Source organism: Oncorhynchus tshawytscha, unplaced genomic scaffold, assembly GCF_018296145.1.
Source record: "Oncorhynchus tshawytscha isolate Ot180627B unplaced genomic scaffold, Otsh_v2.0 Un_contig_799_pilon_pilon, whole genome shotgun sequence".
Taxonomy (NCBI): domain Eukaryota; kingdom Metazoa; phylum Chordata; class Actinopteri; order Salmoniformes; family Salmonidae; genus Oncorhynchus; species Oncorhynchus tshawytscha.
The window spans coordinates 15,001-40,000 of NW_024608536.1; the positions used below are offsets into that span (position 1 = coordinate 15,001).

The window sequence follows — 25,000 nt, forward strand, 5'->3', positions numbered from 1 at the left end:
GAGGGACGGACAGAGAGAGAGAGAGGGACGGACAGAGAGAGAGAGAGAGAGGGACGGACAGAGAGAGAGAGAGGGACGGACAGAGAGAGAGAGGGACGGACAGAGAGAGAGAGGGACGGACAGAGAGAGAGAGAGGGACGGACAGAGAGAGAGAGACAGAGAGAGACAGACAGAGAGAGAGGGACGGACAGAGAGAGAGAGGGACGGACAGAGAGAGAGAGGGACGGACAGAGAGAGAGAGGGACGGACAGAGAGAGAGAGGGGACGGAGAGAGAGAGGGACGGACAGAGAGAGAGAGGGACGGACAGAGAGAGAGAGAGGGACGGACAGAGAGAGAGAGGGACAGAGAGAGAGAGGGAGGGACAGAGAGAGAGAGGGACGGACAGAGAGAGAGACGGACAGAGAGAGAGAGGGACTGACAGAGAGAGAGAGAGGGACGGACAGAGAGAGAGACAGAGAGAGAGAGGGACGGACAGAGAGAGAGAGAGGGACAGGACAGAGAGAGAGAGAGAGGGACGGACAGAGAGAGAGAGAGGGACGGACAGAGAGAGAGAGAGAGGGACGGACAGAGAGAGAGAGAGGGACGGACAGAGAGAGAGAGAGAGAGAGGGACGGACAGAGAGAGAGAGAGAGGAGAGAGGGGACAGAGAGAGGGACGGAGAGAGAGAGAGGGACGGACAGAGAGAGAGAGAGGGACGGACAGAGAGAGAGAGGGACGGACAGAGAGAGAGAGGGACGGACAGAGAGAGAGAGGGACGGACGGAGAGAGAGAGAGGGACGGACAGAGAGAGAGAGAGGGACGGACAGAGAGAGAGAGAGAGAGAGGGAGAGAGGGACGGACAGAGAGAGAGAGAGGGAGGGACAGAGAGAGAGAGAGAGGGACGGACAGAGAGAGAGAGAGAGACAGAGAGAGGAGGGACAGGAGAGAGAGAGAGAGACAGAGAGAGAGAGGGACGGACAGAGAGAGAGAGAGGGACGGACAGAGAGAGAGAGAGGGACGGACAGAGAGAGAGAGGGACGGACAGAGAGAGGGAGGACAGAGAGAGAGAGAGAGGGAGGGACAGAGAGAGAGAGAGAGGGAGACAGAGAGAGAGAGGGACGGACAGAGAGAGAGAGAGAGGGACGGACAGAGAGAGAGAGGGACGGACAGAGAGAGAGAGGGAGGGACAGAGAGAGAGAGAGAGAGAGAGAGAGAGGGAGGGACAGAGAGAGAGAGAGAGAGAGAGGGACGGACAGAGAGAGAGAGAGAGGGACGGACAGAGAGAGAGAGAGGGAGGGACGGACAGAGAGAGAGGGACGGACAGAGAGAGAGAGAGAGAGAGAGACGGACAGAGAGAGAGAGAGAGGGAGAGGGACAGAGAGAGAGAGAGAGAGGGACAGGACAGACAGAGAGAGAGGGACGGACAGAGAGAGAGAGGGAGAGAGAGAGAGGGACGGACAGAGAGAGAGAGAGGGACGGACAGACAGAGAGAGAGAGAGAGAGGGACTGACAGAGAGAGAGAGAGGGACGGACAGAGAGAGAGAGAGGGACAGAGAGAGAGAGGGAGAGAGAGAGAGGGACGGACAGAGAGAGAGAGGGACGGACAGAGAGAGAGAGGGAGACAGAGAGAGAGAGGGACGGACAGAGAGAGAGAGAGAGGGACGGACAGAGAGAGAGAGGGACGGACAGAGAGAGAGAGGGAGGGACGGACAGAGAGAGAGAGAGGGAGGGACAGAGAGAGAGAGAGGAGGGACGGACAGAGAGAGAGAGGGACGGACAGAGAGAGAGAGGGAGGGACAGAGAGAGAGAGGGGGACAGAGAGAGAGAGAGAGGGAGACAGAGAGAGAGAGGGACGGACAGAGAGAGAGAGAGGGACGGACAGAGAGAGAGAGAGAGGGACAGAGAGAGAGAGGGACTGGACAGAGAGAGAGAGGGACGGACAGAGAGAGAGAGGGACGGAGAGAGAGAGGGAGGGAGAGAGAGAGGGACGGACAGAGAGAGAGAGGGACGGACAGAGAGAGAGAGGGACGGACAGAGAGAGAGAGAGGGGGACAGAGAGAGAGAGAGAGAGAGGGAGGGACAGGAGAGAGAGGAGGGACAGAGAGAGAGGGACGGACAGAGAGAGAGAGGGACGGACAGAGAGAGAGAGAGAGGGACGGACAGAGAGAGAGGAGGGACAGAGAGAGAGAGGGACGGACAGAGAGAGAGAGAGGGACGGACAGAGAGAGAGAGAGGGACGGACAGAGAGAGAGAGGGAGGGACAGAGAGAGAGAGAGAGAGAGAGGGACGGACAGAGAGAGAGAGAGAGGGACGGACAGAGAGAGAGAGAGAGGACGGAGAGAGAGAGAGAGGGACGGACAGAGAGAGAGAGGACAGAGAGAGAGAGGGACAGACAGAGAGAGAGAGGGACGGACAGAGAGAGAGAGAGAGGGACGGACAGAGAGAGAGAGAAGGGGACAGAGAGGAGAGGGACAGAGAGAGAGAGAGGGACAGAGAGAGAGAGAGAGAGAGAGGGACGGACAGAGAGAGAGAGAGAGGGAGAGAGAGAGGGAGAGAGAGAGAGAGAGGGACGGAGAGAGAGAGAGAGAGGGACGGACAGAGAGAGAGAGAGAGAGACGGACAGAGAGAGAGAGAGGACTGGAGAGAGAGAGAGGACGGACAGAGAGAGAGAGAGGGAGGGACAGAGAGAGAGAGAGGGAGGGACTGAGAGAGAGAGAGAGAGGGACGGACAGAGAGAGAGAGAGAGAGAGGGACGGACAGAGAGAGAGAGGGACGGACAGAGAGAGAGAGAGGGGGACAGAGAGAGAGAGAGAGGGAGAGAGGGACAGAGAGAGAGAGGGAGACAGAGAGGGAGGGACGGACAGAGAGAGAGAGAGGGGACAGAGGAGAGAGAGAGAGAGAGAGAGGGACGGACAGAGAGAGAGACGGAGAGAGAGAGAGGGACGGACAGAGAGAGAGAGAGGGACGGACAGAGAGAGAGAGAGGGACAGACAGAGAGAGAGAGGGACGGACAGAGAGAGAGAGAGGGACAGAGAGAGAGAGAGGGACGGACAGAGAGAGAGAGAGAGAGGGACGGACAGAGAGAGAGAGAGAGGGACGGACAGAGAGAGAGAGAGAGGGACGGACAGAGAGAGAGAGGGACTTGACAGACAGAGAGAGAGAGGGACGGACAGAGAGAGAGAGAGAGAGGGACGGACAGAGAGAGAGAGAGGGACGGACAGAGAGAGAGAGAGAGGGACAGAGAGAGAGAGGGACGGACAGAGAGAGAGAGGAGGGACAGAGAGAGAGAGAGAGGGACGGAGAGAGAGAGAGAGACGGACAGAGAGAGAGAGGGACAGAGAGAGAGAGAGAGGGACAGACAGAGAGAGAGGGACGGACAGAGAGAGAGAGAGAGGGACGGACAGAGAGAGAGAGGGACGGACAGAGAGAGAGGGAGGGACAGAGAGAGAGAGGGACGGACAGAGAGAGAGAGAGGGACGGACAGAGAGAGAGAGAGGGAGGGACTGGAGAGAGAGAGAGAGGGACGGACAGAGAGAGAGAGAGAGGGACGGACAGAGAGAGAGAGGGACGGACAGAGAGAGAGGGAGAGGGAGGGACAGACAGAGGGACTGACAGAGGGACGGACAGAGAGAGAGAGAGAGAGGGACGGACAGAGAGAGAGAGAGAGGGACGGACAGAGAGAGAGAGAGGGACGGACAGAGAGAGAGAGAGAGGGACGGACAGAGAGAGAGAGAGAGGGACGGACAGAGAGAGAGGGAGGGAGAGAGAGAGAGAGGGAGAGAGAGAGACAGAGAGGGACGGACAGAGAGAGAGAGGGACGGACACAGAGAGAGAGAGAGGGACGGACAGAGAGAGGGAGAGAGGGACAGAGAGAGAGAGAGAGGGACGGACAGAGAGAGAGAGGGACGGACAGAGAGAGAGAGAGAGAGGACGGACAGAGAGAGAGAGAGGGACGGACAGAGAGAGAGAGAGAGGGACGGACAGAGAGAGAGAGAGAGAGGGACGGACAGAGAGAGGGAGACAGAGGGACAGACAGAGAGAGAGAGAGAGGGACGGACAGAGAGAGAGACAGAGAGAGAGAGGGACGGACAGAGAGAGAGAGAGAGGGACGGACAGAGAGAGAGAGAGGGACAGACAGAGAGAGAGAGAGGGACAGGAGAGAGAGAGAGACAGAGAGAGAGGGACGGAGAGAGAGAGAGAGAGAGAGGGACAGAGAGAGAGAGAGAGGGACGACAGAGAGAGAGAGAGGGAGGGACAGAGAGACAGAGAGAGAGAGAGGGACGGACAGAGAGAGAGAGAGAGAGAGAGAGAGAGAGAGAGAGGGGGACAGAGAGAGAGAGAGGGACGGACAGAGAGAGGGGAGAGACAGAGAGAGGGACAGGACAGAGAGAGAGGGAGGGACAGAGACAGAGAGAGGGAGAGACAGAGAGAGAGACAGAGAGAGGGACTGGAGACAGAGAGAGAGAGGGGACAGAGAGAGAGAGGGACTGACAGAGAGAGAGAGAGAGAGAGGGACGGACAGAGAGAGAGAGAGGGACGGAGAGAGAGAGAGGGACAGACAGAGAGAGAGAGGGACGGACAGAGAGAGAGAGAGAGGGACTGACAGAGAGAGAGAGAGGGACAGACAGAGAGAGAGAGAGGGACGGACAGAGAGAGAGAGAGAGGGAGGGACTGACAGAGAGAGAGAGAGAGGGACGGACAGAGAGAGAGAGAGAGAGAGGGACAGAGAGAGAGAGGGAGAGAGAGAGAGAGGGACAGAGAGAGAGAGAGAGGGACGGACAGAGAGAGAGAGGGAGGGACAGACAGAGAGAGAGAGAGGGAGAGAGAGAGAGGGACTGACAGAGAGAGAGAGGGACGGACAGAGAGAGAGAGGGACGGACAGACAGAGAGAGGGACGACAGACAGAGAGAGAGAGGGACGGACAGACAGAGAGAGAGGGACAGGACAGACAGAGAGAGAGGGACGGACAGAGAGAGAGAGGGGGACAGAGAGAGAGAGGGACGGACAGAGAGAGAGAGGGACGGACAGAGAGAGAGAGGGAGGGACAGACAGAGAGAGAGAGAGAGGGAGGGACAGAGAGAGAGAGGGACGGACAGACAGAGAGAGAGGGACGGACAGAGAGAGAGGGACGGACAGAGAGAGAGAGGGACGGACAGAGAGAGAGACAGAGAGAGAGGGACAGACAGAGAGAGAGAGGGACGGACAGAGAGAGAGAGGGACGGACAGACAGAGAGAGAGAGAGGGACGGACAGAGAAGAGAGAGAGGGACGGACAGGAGAGAGAGAGGGACAGAGAGAGAGAGGGACGGACAGACAGAGAGAGAGGGAGGGACAGACAGAGAGAGAGAGAGAGATGGACGGACAGAGAGAGAGAGAGGGACGGACAGAGAGAGAGAGAGGGACGGACAGAGAGAGAGAGAGGGACGGACAGAGAGAGAGAGAGGGACGACAGACAGAGAGAGGGACAGACAGAGAGAGAGAGAGAGGGACGGACAGAGAGAGAGAGAGAGGGACAGACAGAGAGAGAGGGAGGGACGGACAGAGAGAGAGAGAGAGGGACGGACAGAGAGAGAGAGAGAGGGACAGACAGAGAGAGAGGGACGGACAGAGAGAGAGAGAGGGACGGACAGAGAGAGAGGGACGGACAGAGAGAGAGAGACGGACAGAGAGAGAGAGACGGACAGAGAGAGAGGGACAGACAGAGAGAGGGACAGACAGAGAGAGAGGGGGACAGAGAGAGAGGGACAGACAGAAAGAGACAGAGACAGAGGGACAGAGACAGAGACAGAGAGACGGACAGAGAGAGAGAGACAGACAGAGAGAGAGGGACAGAGACGGACAGGACAACATAATGATTGAGATGAATAGTTTCACATGAAGTTAATTTCATATCACATGTAACAAGACAGTTTAGTTACCTGGAGGAAATGGATGTGATCCTCTGTGTGTGAGAGCTGCTCCAGCTCAGTGCTTCTCTTCCTCAGCTCAGCTATCTCCTGCTTCAGTTGCTCCAGGAGTCCTTCAGCTTGACTCACTTGAGCCTTCTCTTGGGCTCTGATCAGCTCCTTCACCTCAGAGCTCCTTCTCTCAATGGAGCGGATCAGCTCAGTAAAGATCTGATCACTGTCCTCCACTGCTGACTGTGCAGAGCGCTGGAGAGAGAGAGAGAGAGAGAGACAGAGAGAGAGAGAGACAGAGAGAGAGAGAGAGAGAGACAGAGAGAGACAGAGAGAGACAGAGAGAGAGAGAGAGAGAGAGAGAGAGAGAGAGAGAGAGAGAGAGAGAGAGAGAGAGAGACAGAGAGAGAGAGAGAGAGAGAGACAGAGAGAGAGAGACAGAGAGAGAGAGAGAGAGAGAGAGGGACAGAGAGAGAGATTTAGATTAGAGGGACAGAGAGAGAGAGAGACAGAGAGAGAGAGGGACAGAGAGAGAGAGAGAAGAGAGAGAGAGATATAGAGAGAGAGAGAGACAGAGAGAGAGAGAGAGAGACAGAGATATAGAGAGATAGATAGATTCAGTAGAGAGAGAGGGACATCATTGAGTCAGAGAGATAGACAGAGAGATCCAGAGGACCAGGCAGAGAGAGAGAGAGAGAGAGAGAGACAGACAGAGACAGAGAGAGAGAGAGAGAGAGAGACACAGACAGACAGAGAGAGAGAGAGCAAGAGACAGAGAGACAGTATGTTCAGTAGTCTCTCTGCACCTCATTGTCCCCCCAGACAGGTACAGAACACCTCTTGGTCCTGCATCTACTCTCCTCCCTCCTGGACAGACAGGTACAGAACACCTCTTGGTCCTGCTCTGTTTTGACTCTCCTCCTTCCTAAAGACATAAAACTGTGTTTTTTTTTTGTGAAGAATCAACAAGAAGTGGGACACAATCATGAAGTGGAACGACATTTATTGCTTATTTCAAACTTTTTTAACAAATCAAAAACTCAAAAACTGAAATTATTCAGCCCCTTTACTTTCAGTGCAGCAAACTCCAGAAGTTCAGTGAGGATCTCTGAATGATCCAATGTTGACCTAAATGACTAATGATGATAAATACAATCCAATATAATCAAGTCTCCGTATAAATGCACCTGCACTGTGATAGTCTCAGAGTAAAACTACATTAAATACAACGTTAACTAGATATTATCTGTGTCATTTCTAGCCTGGCACAGATAGTAAAACTACATTAAATACAACGTTAACTAGATATTATCTGTGTCATTTCTAGCCTGGCACAGATAGTAAAACTACATTAAATACAACGTTAACTAGATATTATCTGTGTCATTTCTAGCCTGGCACAGATGTTAGAAATTAGATATGTAGACGGGCGAGTCGGTCAAGGATCGATTCAGACAAGGTGGTAAATTGTATGACAAGCGACAGTTTATTCAGAGTGAAGATATCTAGAACAGCGTAATTACGGCTCCTCCGCTGGTTCGTACGGAACTGCAGGCAAAGAGACCGTTACAATCAATACACCACTTATATATAGAACAGAAAGTAGGTTGATTCTGGAAGATCGGATCTTTGGATTGGTTCAGCTGGGGTGTAGTCTGTAGTCTTCCGCCATTGGCTCAGTTGTCTGTCCGTCATCGTAGAATCCTCTTCGGGCACACAATGTTCAGCTACAAAGGAGATTATGTGTGTGTGCGCTGGTTTTGGCAATTAGTGTAATGCGGGAGCTATCCTGTAGGGGACCCCATACAGGCTTTACTTTGAGTTGTAGCCCTGTATTAACAATAGTTTGGTCACCTGTATAAGAAATAGCATTTCTCTACAAAACCCTCTCTTCACGTCTCACCAGAGACGTGACACAACCTAACTAGATTCAGACACAAAGAGAAACTTCTCCCAAGGGGACTATGAAATAAGGCACGGTATTAAACAGAAATAGATATATGTATTACCATCCTGTTCTCCATTCAATCCCACTATGTACTAAGTTGGCTACCAGCCACCTAGGAACTTACAACCCTCATTTAACAGAGCGGAGAACAACAGCTCAAAATAAAAGTAAAATGCTTGTCTACATAAGCCAACTTTTTCCCGCAGGAAAAAGTTGTGATTCCCTCTCTTCACATCTCCAAAGAGATGTGACTTAAACTAGGCAAGTCAGGCGGAATGATCCACTTGCATAACACATACATACATCCCCATAAGGCAACAGCAGATATATGTAAACCTAATAGGCACTCTCCTCCTCATCCTCGAATTCAAGTAGGTCTTTATCCAGCAGAGGAAACATCTGGGAAGGGGAGGAAGGGTCAATGGCTCTAGAGATAACCCTAGTGGTAAGGGAATGGATGCATGGAATGTAACAGCATCCACAGAGAACTAAAATGGCAGCGAACACCGAAATGGATACCAAAATGGAGGACACCAGGGTTTTATATTTACCAAACGCACTCATCCAGGAGTCCCACATCGAGGTATCAATCCCTGAATGAGATTTCATTTTACCATTAAGCGTCCGCAGACCTTCCAGAGCTATGGTCAAGCTACCATCCGAGGCTGTGTTATTAGGGATGAAAGTACAACACTGGTCACCAAACATAGAGCAAACTCCGCCCTTCTCAGAGAGTAACATATCAATGGCAATACGATTCTGGAATGTCATAAGAGAAGTTGCAGCCAGGCTCTCATGCTCCATACCGTTATCTCGCACCTGGCTCCTGTTATCTAACAAAAGACCGCTTGTTCTCGCAACCCCACGCTCTGAATGTGCCCTCCCTTCTGTATTTTTTTTTTTCAGCATGAGAAAGTCCCCTGGCCCTGACACTTTTAACAATGTTTCAAGTCAGCTATGTTGCATACCACTTACATACAACACAAGCCAACAGCAGATAATATTCAATCATATATATGGTAATGGCTATAATGTAAAACACAGGATCCAATAATCCCTCTTTTTCACACCCCCAAGGGTGTGAACAAAAATTCAGCAATGAATCATATAACAGTCACAAAGTTTAAAATACCTTCATGTCAAAAGAGAACAACAGCTCATTCAAAAACAGAACAAAAGAAAATGGTGTGAAATTTAAGTCCCCCTTTTGACACCCACAAGGGTGTCACTTAGCAAAAACAGGATAACACTTTATTGTTTATTGACATGTAAGATACAGGATAAAACTTTGGTCATGGAAAACAGAGTAAAGCAGAGCAAAGCATTATTATAAACCATCTGGTCCTCTCAGCTACTCCTATCCTGCACCAGTTGGGATTCATGCCACCCACGGACTCGAAACCTTCACAACAGGGAGAACAAACATACTGGAAAGAAAACCTATCATAAAAAATGTATCACAAGGAACTGTGGTGGTGTAATATGTATTCTACTACCTCACCCACAGCATACCATGGGTCACCCTCAGTCAGTCCCATCCTCCCCTGAAAGCATGATTCAGTATCAGCATCTCCAACTGGAGCATCAAGCAAAGGCATCATCATGCCTGAAGCCTTCACCACATCTGTAACAGACTTCTTCAAACACGGTATGATGCAAGCAGCACAACACATCAATAACAAAAATACAAGAATTAGGGTCAGAAATCCAGTAACCACCATACCAGTGTACTTACCAAACCAGGCTCCCAACCAAGAGAACAGGCCCTCCACCCCCGCCATGGTCCTCATCTCAGCAGATAGTGCATCAAGCCCACTAAGGGCCTTAGATATACTACCATCTGGACTGGTGTTATTAGGAATATACGTGCAACATTGTTCACCGAACATCTTGCAGACGCCCCCTGACTGGCAAGAAGCATACCCAAAGCAAGTCTATTCTGGCAACCCCAGATGTGGCCTCAAGCTGTTCAGACATACCAGTGAGTGCATCACGGGGGTAATTCACAAAACGCTGTTGATCATAGTAGATGTAATTAATCCATGCAGTCTGTCTAGCATCCAAAATGGCTGGACTTATAATAGGTAGTAAGTGCCAGAGTCCGTCATTCCTACCCAAGGCCTGAAACTCATGAGGAACCCCCACTGGCCCTCCCAACAGGTTAGTGTGTATGTCAACTACATCCTCTGTCCATGGAGCACTATGTCTATGTCTCCCATGGGATGGAATGTTTTCAGGTCCCCTGGATACAGAACCCAACAGGTTAGTGTGTATGTCAACTACATCCTCTGTCCATGGAGCACTACGTCTATGTCTCCCATGGGATGGAATGTTTTCAGGTCCCCTGGATACAGAACCCAACAGCTGTTCAGCAGTAACATCAACAATGGTCAGTGGAATTATCAAACTGGTCAGAGCACACGTACCTTGCCAGTCTCCTCTAAGAATGGGTCTCAGCACTCTTTTGGGTCCACAGATCCACCACACATCAGCCAGACCAGTAGTTGGGTTTAGGCCTGTAACTGGCCAAGTGGCATTAATGGTTATGTTACTACTGCAATCAGCTTCAGGCAATCTCCCATAATCAATGCCATTACCTGTACCCGTGATGCAACTGTAATTGCCCCCATATGCCTTAACACCCCAAGGGGCCCGATGAGGAGGTACTGTAGGAAACACAAGGCTCAAAGAGGAACAGAGAGTTGAATTGGGCTGAACCTGGTAAAAACCTCTCAGAATACACAACCACCCCTCTCCTTCTCATATAGCAAATGGGTGTGTAGCCAGAACAGGTCTAGCATGACCAACATTTCATGTAACTCATGCAGTCCTTTCTTTTCAGGGTCTTAGCTGTATACCTCATATAAGGCAGCCACAAAGTGTCCCTACCACAGCTAAGGACTCTTCCTAGGCACGACGAGGCAAAGCAGAGTGTCTGGATACAGCCCTTAGTCCTGGACACAGCCCTTAGTCCTGCATACAGCCCTTAGTCCTGGATACAGCCCGTAACCTTGGATACAGCCCTTAGTCCTGGATACAGCCCTTAGTCCTGGATACAGCCCTTAGTCCTGGATACAGCCCTCAGTCCTGGATACAGCCCTTAGTCCTGGATACAGCCCTTAGTCCTGGATACAGCCCTTAGTCCTGGATACAGCCCTTAGTCCTGGATACAGCCCTTAGTCCTGGATACAGCCCCTGAGTCCTGGATACAGCCCTTAGTCCTGGATACAGCCCTTAGTCCTGGATACAGCCCTTAGTCCTGGATACAGCCCTTAGTCCTGGATACAGCCCTTAGTCCTGGATACAGCCCTTAGTCCTGGATACAGCCCTTAGTCCTGGATACAGCCCTTGTCCTGGATACAGCCTGTAAGTCCTGGATACAGCCCTTAGTCCTGGATACAGCCCTTAGTCCTGGACACAGCCCTTAGTCCTGGACACAGCCCTTAGTCCTGGACACAGCCCTTAGTCCTGGATACAGCCCTTAGTCTGGATACAGCCCTTGTCCTGGATACAGCCCTTGTCCTGGATACAGCCTGTAAGCCCCCTGGATACAGCCCTTAGTCCTGGACACAGCCCTTAGTCCTGGACACAGCCCTTAGTCCTGGACACCAGCCCTTAGTCCTGGATACAGCCCATATCCCTGGAAACAGCCCGTAACCCTGGATACAGCCCTTAGTCCTGGATACAGCCCTTAGTCCTGGATACAGCCCTGGATAGTCCTGGATACAGCCCTTAGTCCTGGATACAGCCCTTAGTCCTGGATACAGCCCTTAGTCCTGGATACAGCCCTTAGTCCTGGATACAGCCCTTAGTCCTGGATACATTAACCCTGGATACAGCCCTTAGTCCTGGATACAGCCCTTAGTCCTGGATACAGCCCTTAGTCCTGGATACAGCCTTAGTCCTGGATACACCCTGGATACAGCCCTTAGTCCTGGATACAGCCCTTAGTCCCTGGATACAGCCCGTAGTCCTAGATACAGCCCTTAACCTCCTGAATACAGCCCTTAGTAACCTGGATACAGCCCTTAGTCCTGGACACAGTCCTGGATACAGCCCTTAGTCCTGGATACAGCCCTTAGTCCTGGATACAGCCCTTAGTCCTGGATACAGCCCTTAGTCCTGGATACAGCCCTTAGTCCTGGACACAGCCCTTAGTCCTGGACACAGCCCTTAGTCCTGGACACAGCCCTTAGTCCTGGATACAGCCTTAGTCCTATCCCTGGATACAGCCCGTAACCCTGGATACAGCCCTTAGTCCTGGATAACAGCCCCCTTACAGCCCTTAGTCCTGGGTACAGCCCTTAGTCCTGGATACAGCCCTTAGTCCTGGATACAGCCCGTAACCCTGGATACAGCCCTTAGTCCTGGATACAGCCCTTAGTCCTGGATACAGCCCTTAGTCCTGGATACAGCCCTTAGTCCTGGATACAGCACTTAGTCCTGGATACAGCCCTTAGTCCTGGATGGTCCTGGATACAGCCCTTAGTCCTGGATACAGCCCTTAGTCCTGGATACAGCCCTTAGTCCTGGATACAGCCCTTAGTCCTGGACACAGCCCTTAGTCCTGGACACAGCCCTTAGTCCTGGATACAGCCCTTAGTCCTGGATACAGCCCGTATCCCTGGATACAGCCCGTAACCCTGGATACAGCCCTTAGTCCTGGATAAAGCCCTTAGTACTGGGTACAGCCCTTAGTCCTGGATACAGCCCTTAGTCCTGGATACAGCCCTTAGTCCTGGGTACAGCCCTTAGTCCTGGGTCCTAAAGCCCTTAGTTCTAGAACAGCCCTTAGTCCTGGACACAGCCCTTAGTCCTGGATACAGCCCTTAGTCCTGGATACAGCCCTTAGTCCTGGAAACACAGCCCTTAGTCCTGGATACAGCCCCCCTTCAGTCCTGGATACAGCCCGTAACCCTGATACAGATAGTCCAGCCCTTAGTCCTGGGTACAGCCCTTAGTCCTGGATACAGCCCTTAGTCCTGGATACAGCCCTTAGTCCTGGATACAACCCGTAGTCCTGGATACAGCCCTTAGTCCTGGGTACAGCCTGTAACCCTGGATACAGCCCTTAGTCCTGGATACAGCCCTTAGTCCTGGGTACAGCCTGTAACCCTGGATACAGCCCTTAGCCCTGGATACAGCCCTTAGTCCTGGGTACAGCCCTTAGTCCTGGGATACAGCCCTTAGTCCTGGATACAGCCCTTAGTCCTGGATACAGCCCCTTACAGTCCTGTCCTGGATACAGATACAGCCCTTAGTCCTGGATACAGCCCTTAGTCCTGGATAAAGCCCTTAGTCCTGGATACAGCCCATAACCTTGGATACAGCCCTTAGTCCTGGATACAGCCCTTATTCCTGGATACAGCCCGTAACCCTGGATACAGCCCTTAGTCCTGGACACAGCCCTTAGTCCTGGGTACAGCCCTTAGTCCTGGGTACAGCCCTTAGTCCTGGATACAGCCCTTAGTCCTGGATACAGCCCTTAGTCCTGGATACAGCCCTTAGTCCTGGATACAGCCCTTAGTCCTGGACACAGCCCTTAGTCCTGGGTACAGCCCTTAGTCCTGGATACAGCCCTTAGTCCTGGGTACAGCCCTTAGTCCTGGATACAGCCCTTAGTCCTGGATACAGCCCTTAGTCCTGGATACACCCCTTAGTCCTGGATACAGCCCTTAGTCCTGGATACAGCCCTTAGCCCTGGGTACAGCCCTTAGTCCTGGATACAGCCCTTAGTCCTGGATACAGCCCTTAGTCCTGGATACAGCCCTTAGTCCTGGATACAGCCCTTAGTCCTGGATACAGCCCTTAGTCCTGGATACACCCCTTAGTCCTGGATACAGCCCTTAGTCCTGGATACAGCCCTTAGCCCTGGGTACAGCCCTTAGTCCTGGATACAGCCCTTCCTGGATACAGCCCTGGACACAGCCCTTAGTCTTGGATACAGCCCTAGTCCTGGATACACCCCTTAGTCCTGGATACAGCCCTTAGTCCTGGATACAGCCCTCAGTGTGGTATGTTGGCCATATATATCACAAACCCCTGAGGTGCCTTATTGCTGTTATAAACTTGTTACCAAGATAAATAGAACAGTAATCAAGTGTTTTAACGTCATACTGTTGCGTCAAATGCTGTTTCAGCCAATCAGCATCCAGCATCCAAACTACCTGGTTAATATAATCGGTCTGGTTTGGGATTGTGTGTTTACAATGTTATTTGGTCATATTGGTAAACAATGAATAGTCATTACGTGTCTCTGTCTCTAGATGAGTGATGAGGAACATTGGGAAAACCATCCCCAACAACAGTCCCTGTTTCCAGAGCGTCGGTTGTATTTCTGGCTCCTATCCACCAGGGGGTGGTAGTTGGCTGCTAGAAGCTCGTTGCCGTATGGTGTGACCTGCATGTTGCAAAACTGTAGATAACAAGCCCAGCAGACGCTTTGTCCTTGTGTTTGTATGTAACAATATTGAGCACATGGTGTGATGTTATATAAATATATGTAAACATTCATATACATAGTTCATATATTATACAGCGCCAAGCCAAACCGCCTGACTCAAGTCATCTTACGTACCCCTGCTAAAACCGGAACTAGCTCACACAGCCAGCAATAAAACTACCCCCTAACACTATCCCCTCAGCTTTGTTGTCTTACGACCCCAGGAAACAAAGACATTCCATCGCATGAACACATACACCCAGCCATAGTAAACTGCCCCTCTACCTCACGAACCCCTGACACAAACATCTCCTAGTATAAACACACTTTACCCCTGCTACTGGTCGGGTGCCCAGAACAGAAGACTGCTGTACACCAATGGGGGCTCCTGCTCTGGCAAGAGCAGGTCCGCCTCCAACCTTTTGGGACCAGTCAGAAGACCAACACGACAAGACTCTACCTACTTTATTCTATGTATAAAAATGAATGTAACCTTTGCATAAGCCCTCTTTTTCACCTGACTCCTTATCGAGTTATATGAACTAGATCCGTGCACGTAAAACTGCGGGACAAGATATCTTTTAACTCATTAAAACTGCCTTTTGTTACAACTGAAATCCACTCTGTCCAGCGCCCGTGATTTGGTCTCGACTCTCCAGTATTTAAACACTAGCAGTATCAGGATAAATATAACAATGAGTCACCGATTTTATACTATGTATTTTTTATTAGCTAAGTCATAAATGGCAAATGCAACTTTCGTATATACGGGCTCACTGTAATACCACGCAGGGCAGAACAGAGAACTGACAGGATGTACGTAGACAGTGTTCTTATACACATTATGATAGACATATTTCCAACCCGTCTGTTGGCCTATCACAGTAGAGACTGGGCGTGGTTTAAACTTGCCCAGCCTATCGCAGGCGCTCAGGCTGGTCCCCGCCTCTTGGCGCTTCTTCCTCCCTCCGTCGATGTATAGATCCTTACTGTTCTGGTATCGCAGCTAGTTAGAACAGTTGCTCAGTTCCTGCTATTGTGTTGTTCAGTATTTTCCCATCTCAGTTAAACCTCGTGATGACCACCCCTCCCTATCACAACTTTGTAAGTTACAGCAAGTCACACCATGTGCTCAATATTGTTACATACAAACACAAGGACATTAGGTTTTAGGTTTTCATTGGAATCCATTAGGGAGTCACATGATGACTGGGACCCTATGAATAAACCTGCAATTCAAAATGGTTTGGCTTGGAGTCTTAGATCAGCAGTTATCTATCTGCTGTGGTGATGACAGTAATGCTGGAGGAGGTGCTGGGTAAACCCCAGGATGTAGAACACAATTATCTATCTGCTCTGGTGATGACATTAATACCCAGGATGTAGAACACAGTTATCTATCTGCTGTGGTGATGACGAGACATCTACCACTATCAGATTAGAGCCACAAGGGAGGCTAGACATCTACCACTATCAGATTAGAGCCATAAGGGAGACTAGACATCTACGACTATCAGATTAGAGCCGTAAGGGAGACTAGACATCTACCACTAACAGATTAGAGCCGTAAGGGAGGCGAGACATCTAGCACTATCAGATTAGAGACGTATCAGATTAGAGCCGTATCAGATTAGAGCCATCAGGGAGCCTAGACATCTACCACTATCAGATTAGAGCCATAAGGGAGACTAGACATCTACCACCCCACTACCACTATCAGATTAGTGCCATAAGGGAGACTCGACATCTACCACCCTACTATCAGATTAGAGCCGTATCAGATTAGAGCCAGAAGGGAGATTAGACATCTACCAGCCCACTACCACTATCAGATTAGAGCCAACAGGGAGACTAGGCATCTACCACCTGACTACCACTATCAGATTAGAGCCGTAATTTAGACAAGACATCTACCACTATCATATTAGAGCCATAAGGGAGAATAGACATCTACCAAACCACTACCACGATTAGATTAGAGCCATAAGGGAGACTAGACATCTACCACCCCACTACCAATATCAGATTAGAGCCATAAAGTAGACTAGACATCTACCACCCCACTACCACTATCAGATTAGAGCTATAAGGGAGACTAGACATCTACCACCCCACTATCAGATTAGATCCGTAAGGGAGACTAGACATCTACCACTTTCAGAATAGAGCCGTAAGGGAGACTAGACATCTACCACTAACAGATTAAAGCCATAAGGGAGACTAGACATCTACCACTAACAGATTAGAGCCGTAAGGGAGACTAGACATCTACCACCCCACTACCACTATCAGATTAGACCCATAAGGGAGACTAGACATCTACCACTAACAGATTAGAGCCGTAAGGGAGACTAGACATCTACCACTAACAGATTAGAGCCGTAAGGGAGACTAGACATCTACCACCCCACTATCAGATTAGAGCCGTAAAGGAGACTAGACATCTACCACCCCACTACCACTATCAGATTAGAGCTATAAGGGAGACTAGACATCTTCTACTATCAGATTAGAGCTATAAGGGAGACTAGACATCTACCACCCCACTACCACTATCAGATTAGAGCCGTAAGGGAGCCTAGACATCTACCACTATCAGATTAGAGCCGTAAGGGAGACTAGACATCTACCACTATCAGATTAGAGCCGTAAGGGAGACTAGACATGTACCACCCCACTACTAGACATCTACCAGTAACAGATTAGAGCCGTAAGGAGACTAGACATCTACCATCTATCAGATTAGACCAGACATCTACTATCAGATTAGAGCCGTAAGGGAGACTAGACATCTACCACTATCAGATTAGAGCCGTAAGGGAGACTAGACATCTACCACTATCAGATTAGAGCCGTAAGGGAGCCTAGACATCTACCACTATCAGATTAGAGCCGTAAGGAGACTAGACATCTACCACCACTACTATCAGATTAGAGCCGTAAGGGAGACTAGACATCTACCACCACTATCAGATTAGAGCCGTAGAGCCGGGAGACTAGACATCTACCACCACCCCATCTACCACTATCAGATTAGAGCCGTAAGGGAGACTAGACATCTACCACTATCAGATTAGAGCCGTCAGGGAGACTAGACATCTACCACTATCAGATTAGAGCCGTAAGGGAGCCTAGACATCTACCACTATCAGATTAGAGCCGTCAGGGAGACTAGACATCTACCACTATCAGATTAGAGCCGTCAGGGAGACTAGACATCTACCACTATCAGATTAGAGCCATAAGGGAGCCTAGACATCTACCACTATCAGATTAGAGCCATAAGGGAGCCTAGACATCTACCACTATCAGATTGGGGCCGTAAGGGAGACTAGACATCTACCACTATCAGATTAGAGCCGTCAGGGAGACTAGACATCTACCACTATCAGATTAGAGCCATAAGGGAGACTAGACATCTAGACATCCTCAGGGAGACTAGACATCTACCACTATCAGATTAGAGCCGTAAGGGAGACTAGACATCTACCACTATCAGATTAGAGCCGTAAGGGAGACTAGACATCTACCACTATCAGATTAGAGCCGTAAGGGAGACTAGACATCTACCACTATCAGATTAGAGCCGTAAGGGAGACTAGACATCTACCACTATCAGATTAGAGCCGTAAGGGAGACTAGACATCTACCACTATCAGATTAGAGCCGTAAGGGAGACTAGACATCTACCACCCCACTACCACTATCAGATTAGAGCCGTAAGGGAGACTAGACATCTACCACTATCAGATTAGAGCCGTAAGGGAGACTAGACATCTACCACTATCAGATTAGAGCCGTAAGGGAGACTAGACATCTACCACTATCAGATTAGAGCCGTCAGGGAGACTAGACATCTACCACTATCAGATTAGAGCCGTCAGGGAGACTAGACATCTACCACTATCAGATTAGAGCCGTCAGGGAGACTAGACATCTACCACTATCAGATTAGAGCCGTCAGGGAGACTAGACATCTACCACTATCAGATTAGAGCCGTAAGGGAGCCTAGACATCTACCACTATCAGATTAGAGCCGTCAGGGAGCCTAGACATCTACCACTATCAGATTAGAGCCGTCAGGGAGACTAGACATCTACCACTATCAGATTAGAGCCGTCAGGGAGACTAGACATCTACCACTATCAGATTAGAGCCGTCAGGGAGACTAGACATCTACCACTATCAGATTAGAGCCGTCAGGGAGACTATACTACCAACAGTGGGGCAAAAAAGTATTTAGTGTAAGTATTGTGTAAGTTCTCCCACTTAAAAAGATGACTGAGGCCTGTAATTTTCATCATACGTACACTTCAACTATGACAGACAAAATGAGAAATCCAGAAAATCACATTGTAGGATCTTTAATGAAGTTATTTGCAAATTATGGTGTAAAATAAGTATTTGGTAAATAACAAAAGTTTATCTCAATACTTTGTTGGCAATGACAGAGGTCAAACGTTTTCTGTAAGTCTTCACAAGGTTTTCACACACTGTTGCTGGTATTTTGGCCCATTCCTCCATGCAGATCTCCTCTAGAGCAGTGATGTTTTGGGGCTGTTGCTGGGCAACACAGACTTTCAACTCCCTCCTCCCTCCAACTCCCTTTTCTATAGGGTTGAGATCTGGAGACTGGCTAGGCCACTCCAGGACCTTGAAAGGCTTCTTACGAAGCCACTCCTTCGTTGCCCGGGCGGTGTGTTTGGGATCATTGTCATGCTGAAAGACCCAGCCAAGTTTAATCTTCAATACCCTTGCTGATGGAAGGAGGTTTTCACTCAAAATCTCATGATACATGGCCCCATTCATTCTTTCCTTTACACGGATCAGTCGTCCTGGTACCTTTGCAGAAAAACAGCCCCAAAGCATGATGTTTCCACGTGATGCTTCACAGTAGGTATGGTGTTCTTTGGATGCAACTCAGCATTCTTTGTCCTCCAAACACGACCAGTTGAGTTTTTACCAAAAAGTTATATTTTGGTTTCATCTGACCATATGACATTCTCCCAATCTTCTTCTGGATCATCAAAATGCTCTCTAGCAAACTTCAGACGGGCCTGGACATGTACTGGCTTAAGCAGGGGGACACGTCTGGCACTGCAGGATTTGAGTCCCTGGCGGCGTAGTGTGTTACTGATGGTAGGCTTTGTTACTTTGGTCCCAGCTCTCTGCAGGTCATTCACTAGGTCCCCCCGTGTGGTTCTGGGATTTTTGCTCACCGTTCTTGTGATCATTTTGACCCCACGGGGTGAGATCTTGCGTGGAGCCCCAGATCGAGGGAGATTATCAGTGGTCTTGTATGTCTTCCATTTCCTAATAATTGCTCCCACAGTTGATTTCTTCAAACCAAGCTGCTTACCTATTGCAGATTCAGTCTTCCCAGCCTGGTGCAGGTCTACAATTTTGTTTCTGGTGTCCTTTGACAGCTCTTTGGTCTTGGCCATAGTGGAGTTTGGAGTGTGACTGTTTGAGGTCGTGGACAGGTGTCTTTTATACTGATAACAGGTTGAAACAGGTGCCATTAATACAGGTAACGAGTGGAGGACAGAGGAGCCTCTTAAAGAAGAAGTTACAGGTCTGTGAGAGCCAGAAATCTTGCTTGTTTGTAGGTGACCAAATACTTATTTTCCACCATAATTTGCAAATAAATTCATTAAAAATCCTACAATGAGATTTTCTGGATTGTTTTTTCTCATTTTGTCTGTCATAGTTGAAGTGTAGTCGTCCTGGTCCCTTTGCAAGGCCTGTTTCCTGATGATGAAAATTACAGGCCTCTCTCATCTTTTTAAGTGGGAGAACTTGCACAATTGGTGGCTCACTAAATACTTTTTTGCCCCACTGTATATACTGTATATACTGTATTCTAGTCATGTTCATCGTATTTAACTACTACTGTCCACTTCATATGTATATACTGTATTCTAGTCAAGGCCTGTCCTATTTAACTACTACTGACCACTTCATATGTATATACTGTATTCTAGTCAAGGCCTGTCCTATTTAACTACTACTGTCCACTTCATATGTATATACTGTATTCTAGTAAAGGCCTGTCCTATTTAACTACTACTGTACATATACTATTCTTCTGATATACTACAGATGTACTCCAAATTGTCTATGCATCACATCACAGTATATATATATATATATATATATATATATAGATATATATAAATTATTTTTCTAATATTTTCTTTTACTTTTTAGATTTGTCTTCTGTGAGCCAGGAACACAAGCATTGTTAGATATATAACCTTATCTGTGGTACTGTATATTAACTATATACCACACCTCCTCAGTCCTTATCTGTGGTACTGTATATTAACTATATACCACACCTCCTCAGTCCTTATCTGTGGTACTGTATATTAACTATATACCACACCTCCTCAGTCCTTATCTGTGGTACTGTATATTAACTATATACCACACCTCCTCAGTCCTTATCTGTGGTACTGTATATTAACTATATACCACACCTCCTCAGTCCTTATCTGTGGTACTGTATATTAACTATATACCACACCTCCTCAGTCCTTATTGATTAATTACAACACATAGGTGTATTATAAGGCATTATAAAGGTCATTAAAATAATGATACATACGTACTTCATAGAAACTGTTACCCTTCATATATTCTAACAACTCACATTTTAAGATTCATTATGTCATTTGTTCCATGTTAAGGGCTCTAACCTTGGAACAAAACTATTTGTCTCCCTCTTGCTGTTGCATGCAGTTCCTCTCTCTCTTCCTCCATTCCTCTAACCCCTCCCTCCTTCTAACCCCACCCCTCTGGCAGAACCAGGAAGTCCCTCCCCTTCCCACAAACTCTCTTCTGAGGAAACGAAACTGATCTGAGTCTCTGTGTCGTCTGTCTGTGTGAGAGTGAACAACCGTCCAAATGGCTCAACAGGGAGTTCTGCTGGACCAGGACCAGTTCTGTTGTTCTGTCTGTCTGGATCTACTGAAGGAGCCGGTCACTATTCCCTGTGGACACAGTTACTGTAGGAGCTGTATTGAGGGCTGCTGGGATCAGGATGTTCTGAAAGGGGTCTATAGCTGTCCTCAGTGCAGAGACCTTCACTCCAAGGCCTAATCTGAGGAAAAATAACATGTTGGCTGAGCAGCTCCCCCTCCTGCTCTGTGCTATGCTGGACCTGGAGATGTGGTGTGTGATGTCTGCACTGGGACCAGAAAGCAGAAAGCCCTCATGTCCTGTCTGGTGTGTCTGGCCTCTTACTGTGAGACTCACCTCCAATCTCACTATGCATCTCCTGCTTTGAAGAAGCACAAGCTGGTCAAAGCCACGGCACAACTACAGGAGAAGATCTGCTCTCATCATGACAAACTGCTGGAGGTTTACTGTCGTACCGATCAGCAGTGTATCTGTCTGCTGTGTACAATGGATGAACATAAAGGCCATGATACAGTGTCAGCTGCAGCAGAGAGGACTGAGAAACAGGTAAGACCAGAACAACTTGTTGGTGACTGTCTGATAAACAAGGAATTAAAGATACAGTAGGAACTAAATCTGTTTGAATATGAGATCATTATATTATATACAATATGAAATGGTTCCACAAATATGAACACAAACCTTGAGTATATTGAGTTTGCTACAAATGTATCACCATTTTATAAAGTCAAACACTATTATCATTCTGAATGGCCTTTTATGAGTCCAAAGTTCAGTCTCAACTCCTTGATACATGTAGGCCTACCATAAAAACTATAATCATTCACATAGCAACATAATATAATATTGTAAAGGGACTTCCTCAGGATTGTAGACCTTCCTCTCTATGGGTCCTATGTCACATTACTATACTATTGATCTACTGGACTAATAAAGCTTGATAGCTCATTGAAGAGTGATTCTCCACAGAGGCAGCTGGGGATGAGTCAGCAGAAGGTCCAGCAGAGATTCCAGGAGAGAGAGAGAAGGAGCTGAAGGAGCTCCAACAGGCTGTGGAGTATTGAATGAGTATTGTTGACCAGAGGAGACACACCATTTCATCGATCTCTCCTCCAGTCAGAAAAATAGAGGGGCCCCTATCCAAGTCCCACTGACCCCACTGTTGGGAAAGGTAGTTTGAAATATTTCAGAGAATAGACTTTCATGTAACTGGGCTGCCTCATCACATAAATGAGTTTTGAGTGACTCATGTCCCGTTTTAAAAGAACTGTCTTTTTTCTGGATCAAAACGGGCTTTATAAATGGAAATATTTGGGTAAACATGGCCAAATTAATGAAAAAAAAAACAAAAGTGAAATAAACAATCAGACATATTGGAGTCCAAGTAGGTGTTTTTATTTTTCAGAAGTAGGTAGGAGGAACTTTAGAGGTGTAAAAGTAATTAGCAGCAGTAACAATAGTGAGACACAAAGAAGCTCGTCAAAGGTAAGTCATGTTTTATATTTTATTTCAGCGTTTTGTGTAGCTGAGTTTGGAAGGCTGGGGGATGCTAATTATTTGGTTTACATCTCGTAGGTCAGGTGGTTCATTAATCATAGAAGAAGAAGTGCATGCTATCAGATTTTAGCAAATCTCATGCTTCCCTAAACAATTCAATATATCAGTCAATATATTTTCATCTGTGATTTATTTTCTCTGTCAAAGTTTGATTTTAACCGTCTTATTAGGACCCTGGGGGAGGCTGCTGCTGCAGAGGCTGCTGCACCGCTCGTGACTGTCAGTCCTCCTTGTAGCTCATTGGTTAAGCTGTGGCTCGAGCCTGTTAACAGTTAACGGACAGGAAACGGCTCTGACAGGACACATTCATGTCGAGGCAGTGATGTGAATGTGTGGTAAGTTACAATAGAGAGAGAGAGTTTTCACTACTATAGACTTTGGTCATAATCAAAGCTTTGTTAACCAATAGGTTTTTATGTGAGGCTGCCTGTAAGTTACAGTGTAACAGACGTTACTAACGGTAACGGTGTCTTTTAAATTCGACATAAGTTATGTGGCGATGATATCTAGTTAACGTTGTATTTAATGTAGTGTAATGACCTGACTAGATCATAAAGGAACAATTGTCCAGACAGAGGATTGAGTTACGAATTGACGGTTTATTAGCAACTTTACACAGGCTACTGTTTGGCCTTAGCTCACGCCAAATAAATGAAAGATACCCCACAAGCCAATCGGGACCTTCTCTTGTGAAGCCCAGACGGAAGAGAGAGAACAAAGGCTGAACCTTAACTTCCAATGCCCCGCCCCCTCCACGCCACTCCGCCAACCACCAGGATGCCCGGCATCAGAACATCCCAGGCATTCCTGTGATTGGCAGATAGCAGGTTGATTGGCATGTCGGACCCCGCGAACACTGGGAACTGGTAAGTACAACACAACCAGCTACTAGCCGAACACATAACACACAGCTGTCTGTGCGGGTCGCTACAGTAGTTTTACTATCTGTGCCAGGCTAGAAATGACACAGATAATATCTAGTTAACGTTGTATTTAATGTAGTTTTACTATCTGTGCCAGGCTAGAAATGACACAGATAATATCTAGTTAACGTCTGTATTTAATGACACAGATAGTTTTACTAATGTAGTTTTACTGTGCCAGGCTAGAAATGACACAGATAATATCTAGTTAACGTTGTATTTAATGTAGTTTTACTATCTGTGCCAGGCTAGAAATGACACAGATAATATCTAGTTAACGTTGTATTTAATGTAGTTTTACTATCTGTGCCAGGCTAGAAATGACAAGATAATATCTAGTTAACGTTGTATTTAATGTAGTTTTACTATCTGTGCCAGGCTAGAAATGACACAGATAATATCTAGTTAACGTTGTATTTAATGTAGTTTTACTATCTGTGCCAGGCTAGAAATGACACAGATAATATCTAGTTAACGTTGTATTTAATGTAGTTTTACTATCTGTGCCAGGCTAGAAATGACACAGATAATATCTAGTTAACGTTGTATTTAATGTAGTTTTACTATCTGTGCCAGGCTAGAAATGACACAGATAATATCTAGTTATTGTATTTAATTGATCACAGCTTTCTGCTTTCCATGTGGAGTTTTTGGTAAAAAACATTACATTTGATTATTTTGTCAGTAATGGCTGCAAAAATTGGAAAAAAATCTTAGTTTATCTTTGTCAAACATGAGATGACACAAACACACAGAGACAGTGTTGTGGCAAAGCTACCAGGAAACTATCAATCATGGGAACATTACTCAGATTTGAACATCTGACCCTGCTGGTGATATTGCAGAGAGAAGGGAGTATCTGAGGAGAATTGTTGTGGTCACATCAATGTTAGGAAGACAGGGACTCTCTTTCCGTGCCAATGATGAATCTAGTGAAAGCACAAATAGAGGGAACTCTCAATAGTCAAACTAAAATAAAACTCAAACAACTTCCTAGATACATCATGCTGAACTGAGTTTACCAAGAACTACGGTATTGATGTCAAAACAGAAGACATGTTGGTGGACAGAAACTTTCTTGCCTGGAAAAGAGAGGCTGGACGTCCTCCCAAAGATATGCTTGTTGTGCATAACCTCCTGAATGATGATATATATATATATATATATATACCAAGAGGTGTTCTGTACCTGTCTGTCCAGGAGGGAGGAGAGTAGAGCAGGACCAAGAGGTGTTCTGTACCTGTCTGTCCAGGAGGACAAGGCCTGGAGAGCAGGGTGGCAGAGGTCTGACTCAATGAGGTGCAGAGAGGCTACTGAACCTACTGTCTC

The 25,000-nt window shown here is 47.8% G+C and overlaps 1 protein-coding gene and 1 pseudogene across 1 annotated transcript in view; one reads left to right on the forward strand and one right to left on the reverse strand.

The window, feature by feature from the left end:
- LOC121843603 (tripartite motif-containing protein 16-like protein) overlaps window positions 1-9,605 on the reverse strand; it is a gene marked incomplete at its 3' end in the record, with an annotated part of 20,804 nt that extends 11,199 nt beyond the window's left edge. Inside the window, exons 1-2 of the mRNA XM_042313331.1 lie at window positions 9,560-9,605; window positions 5,898-6,259 (exon numbers count right to left, since the gene is read on the reverse strand). Coding sequence (XP_042169265.1) covers window positions 5,898-6,259; window positions 9,560-9,605 — 408 coding nt within the window. The remainder of the gene's footprint in view (window positions 1-5,897; window positions 6,260-9,559) is intronic.
- Window positions 9,606-21,094: 11,489 nt separating this feature from the next.
- Window positions 21,095-25,000, forward strand: part of LOC121843602 — an 8,270-nt pseudogene continuing 4,364 nt past the window's right edge.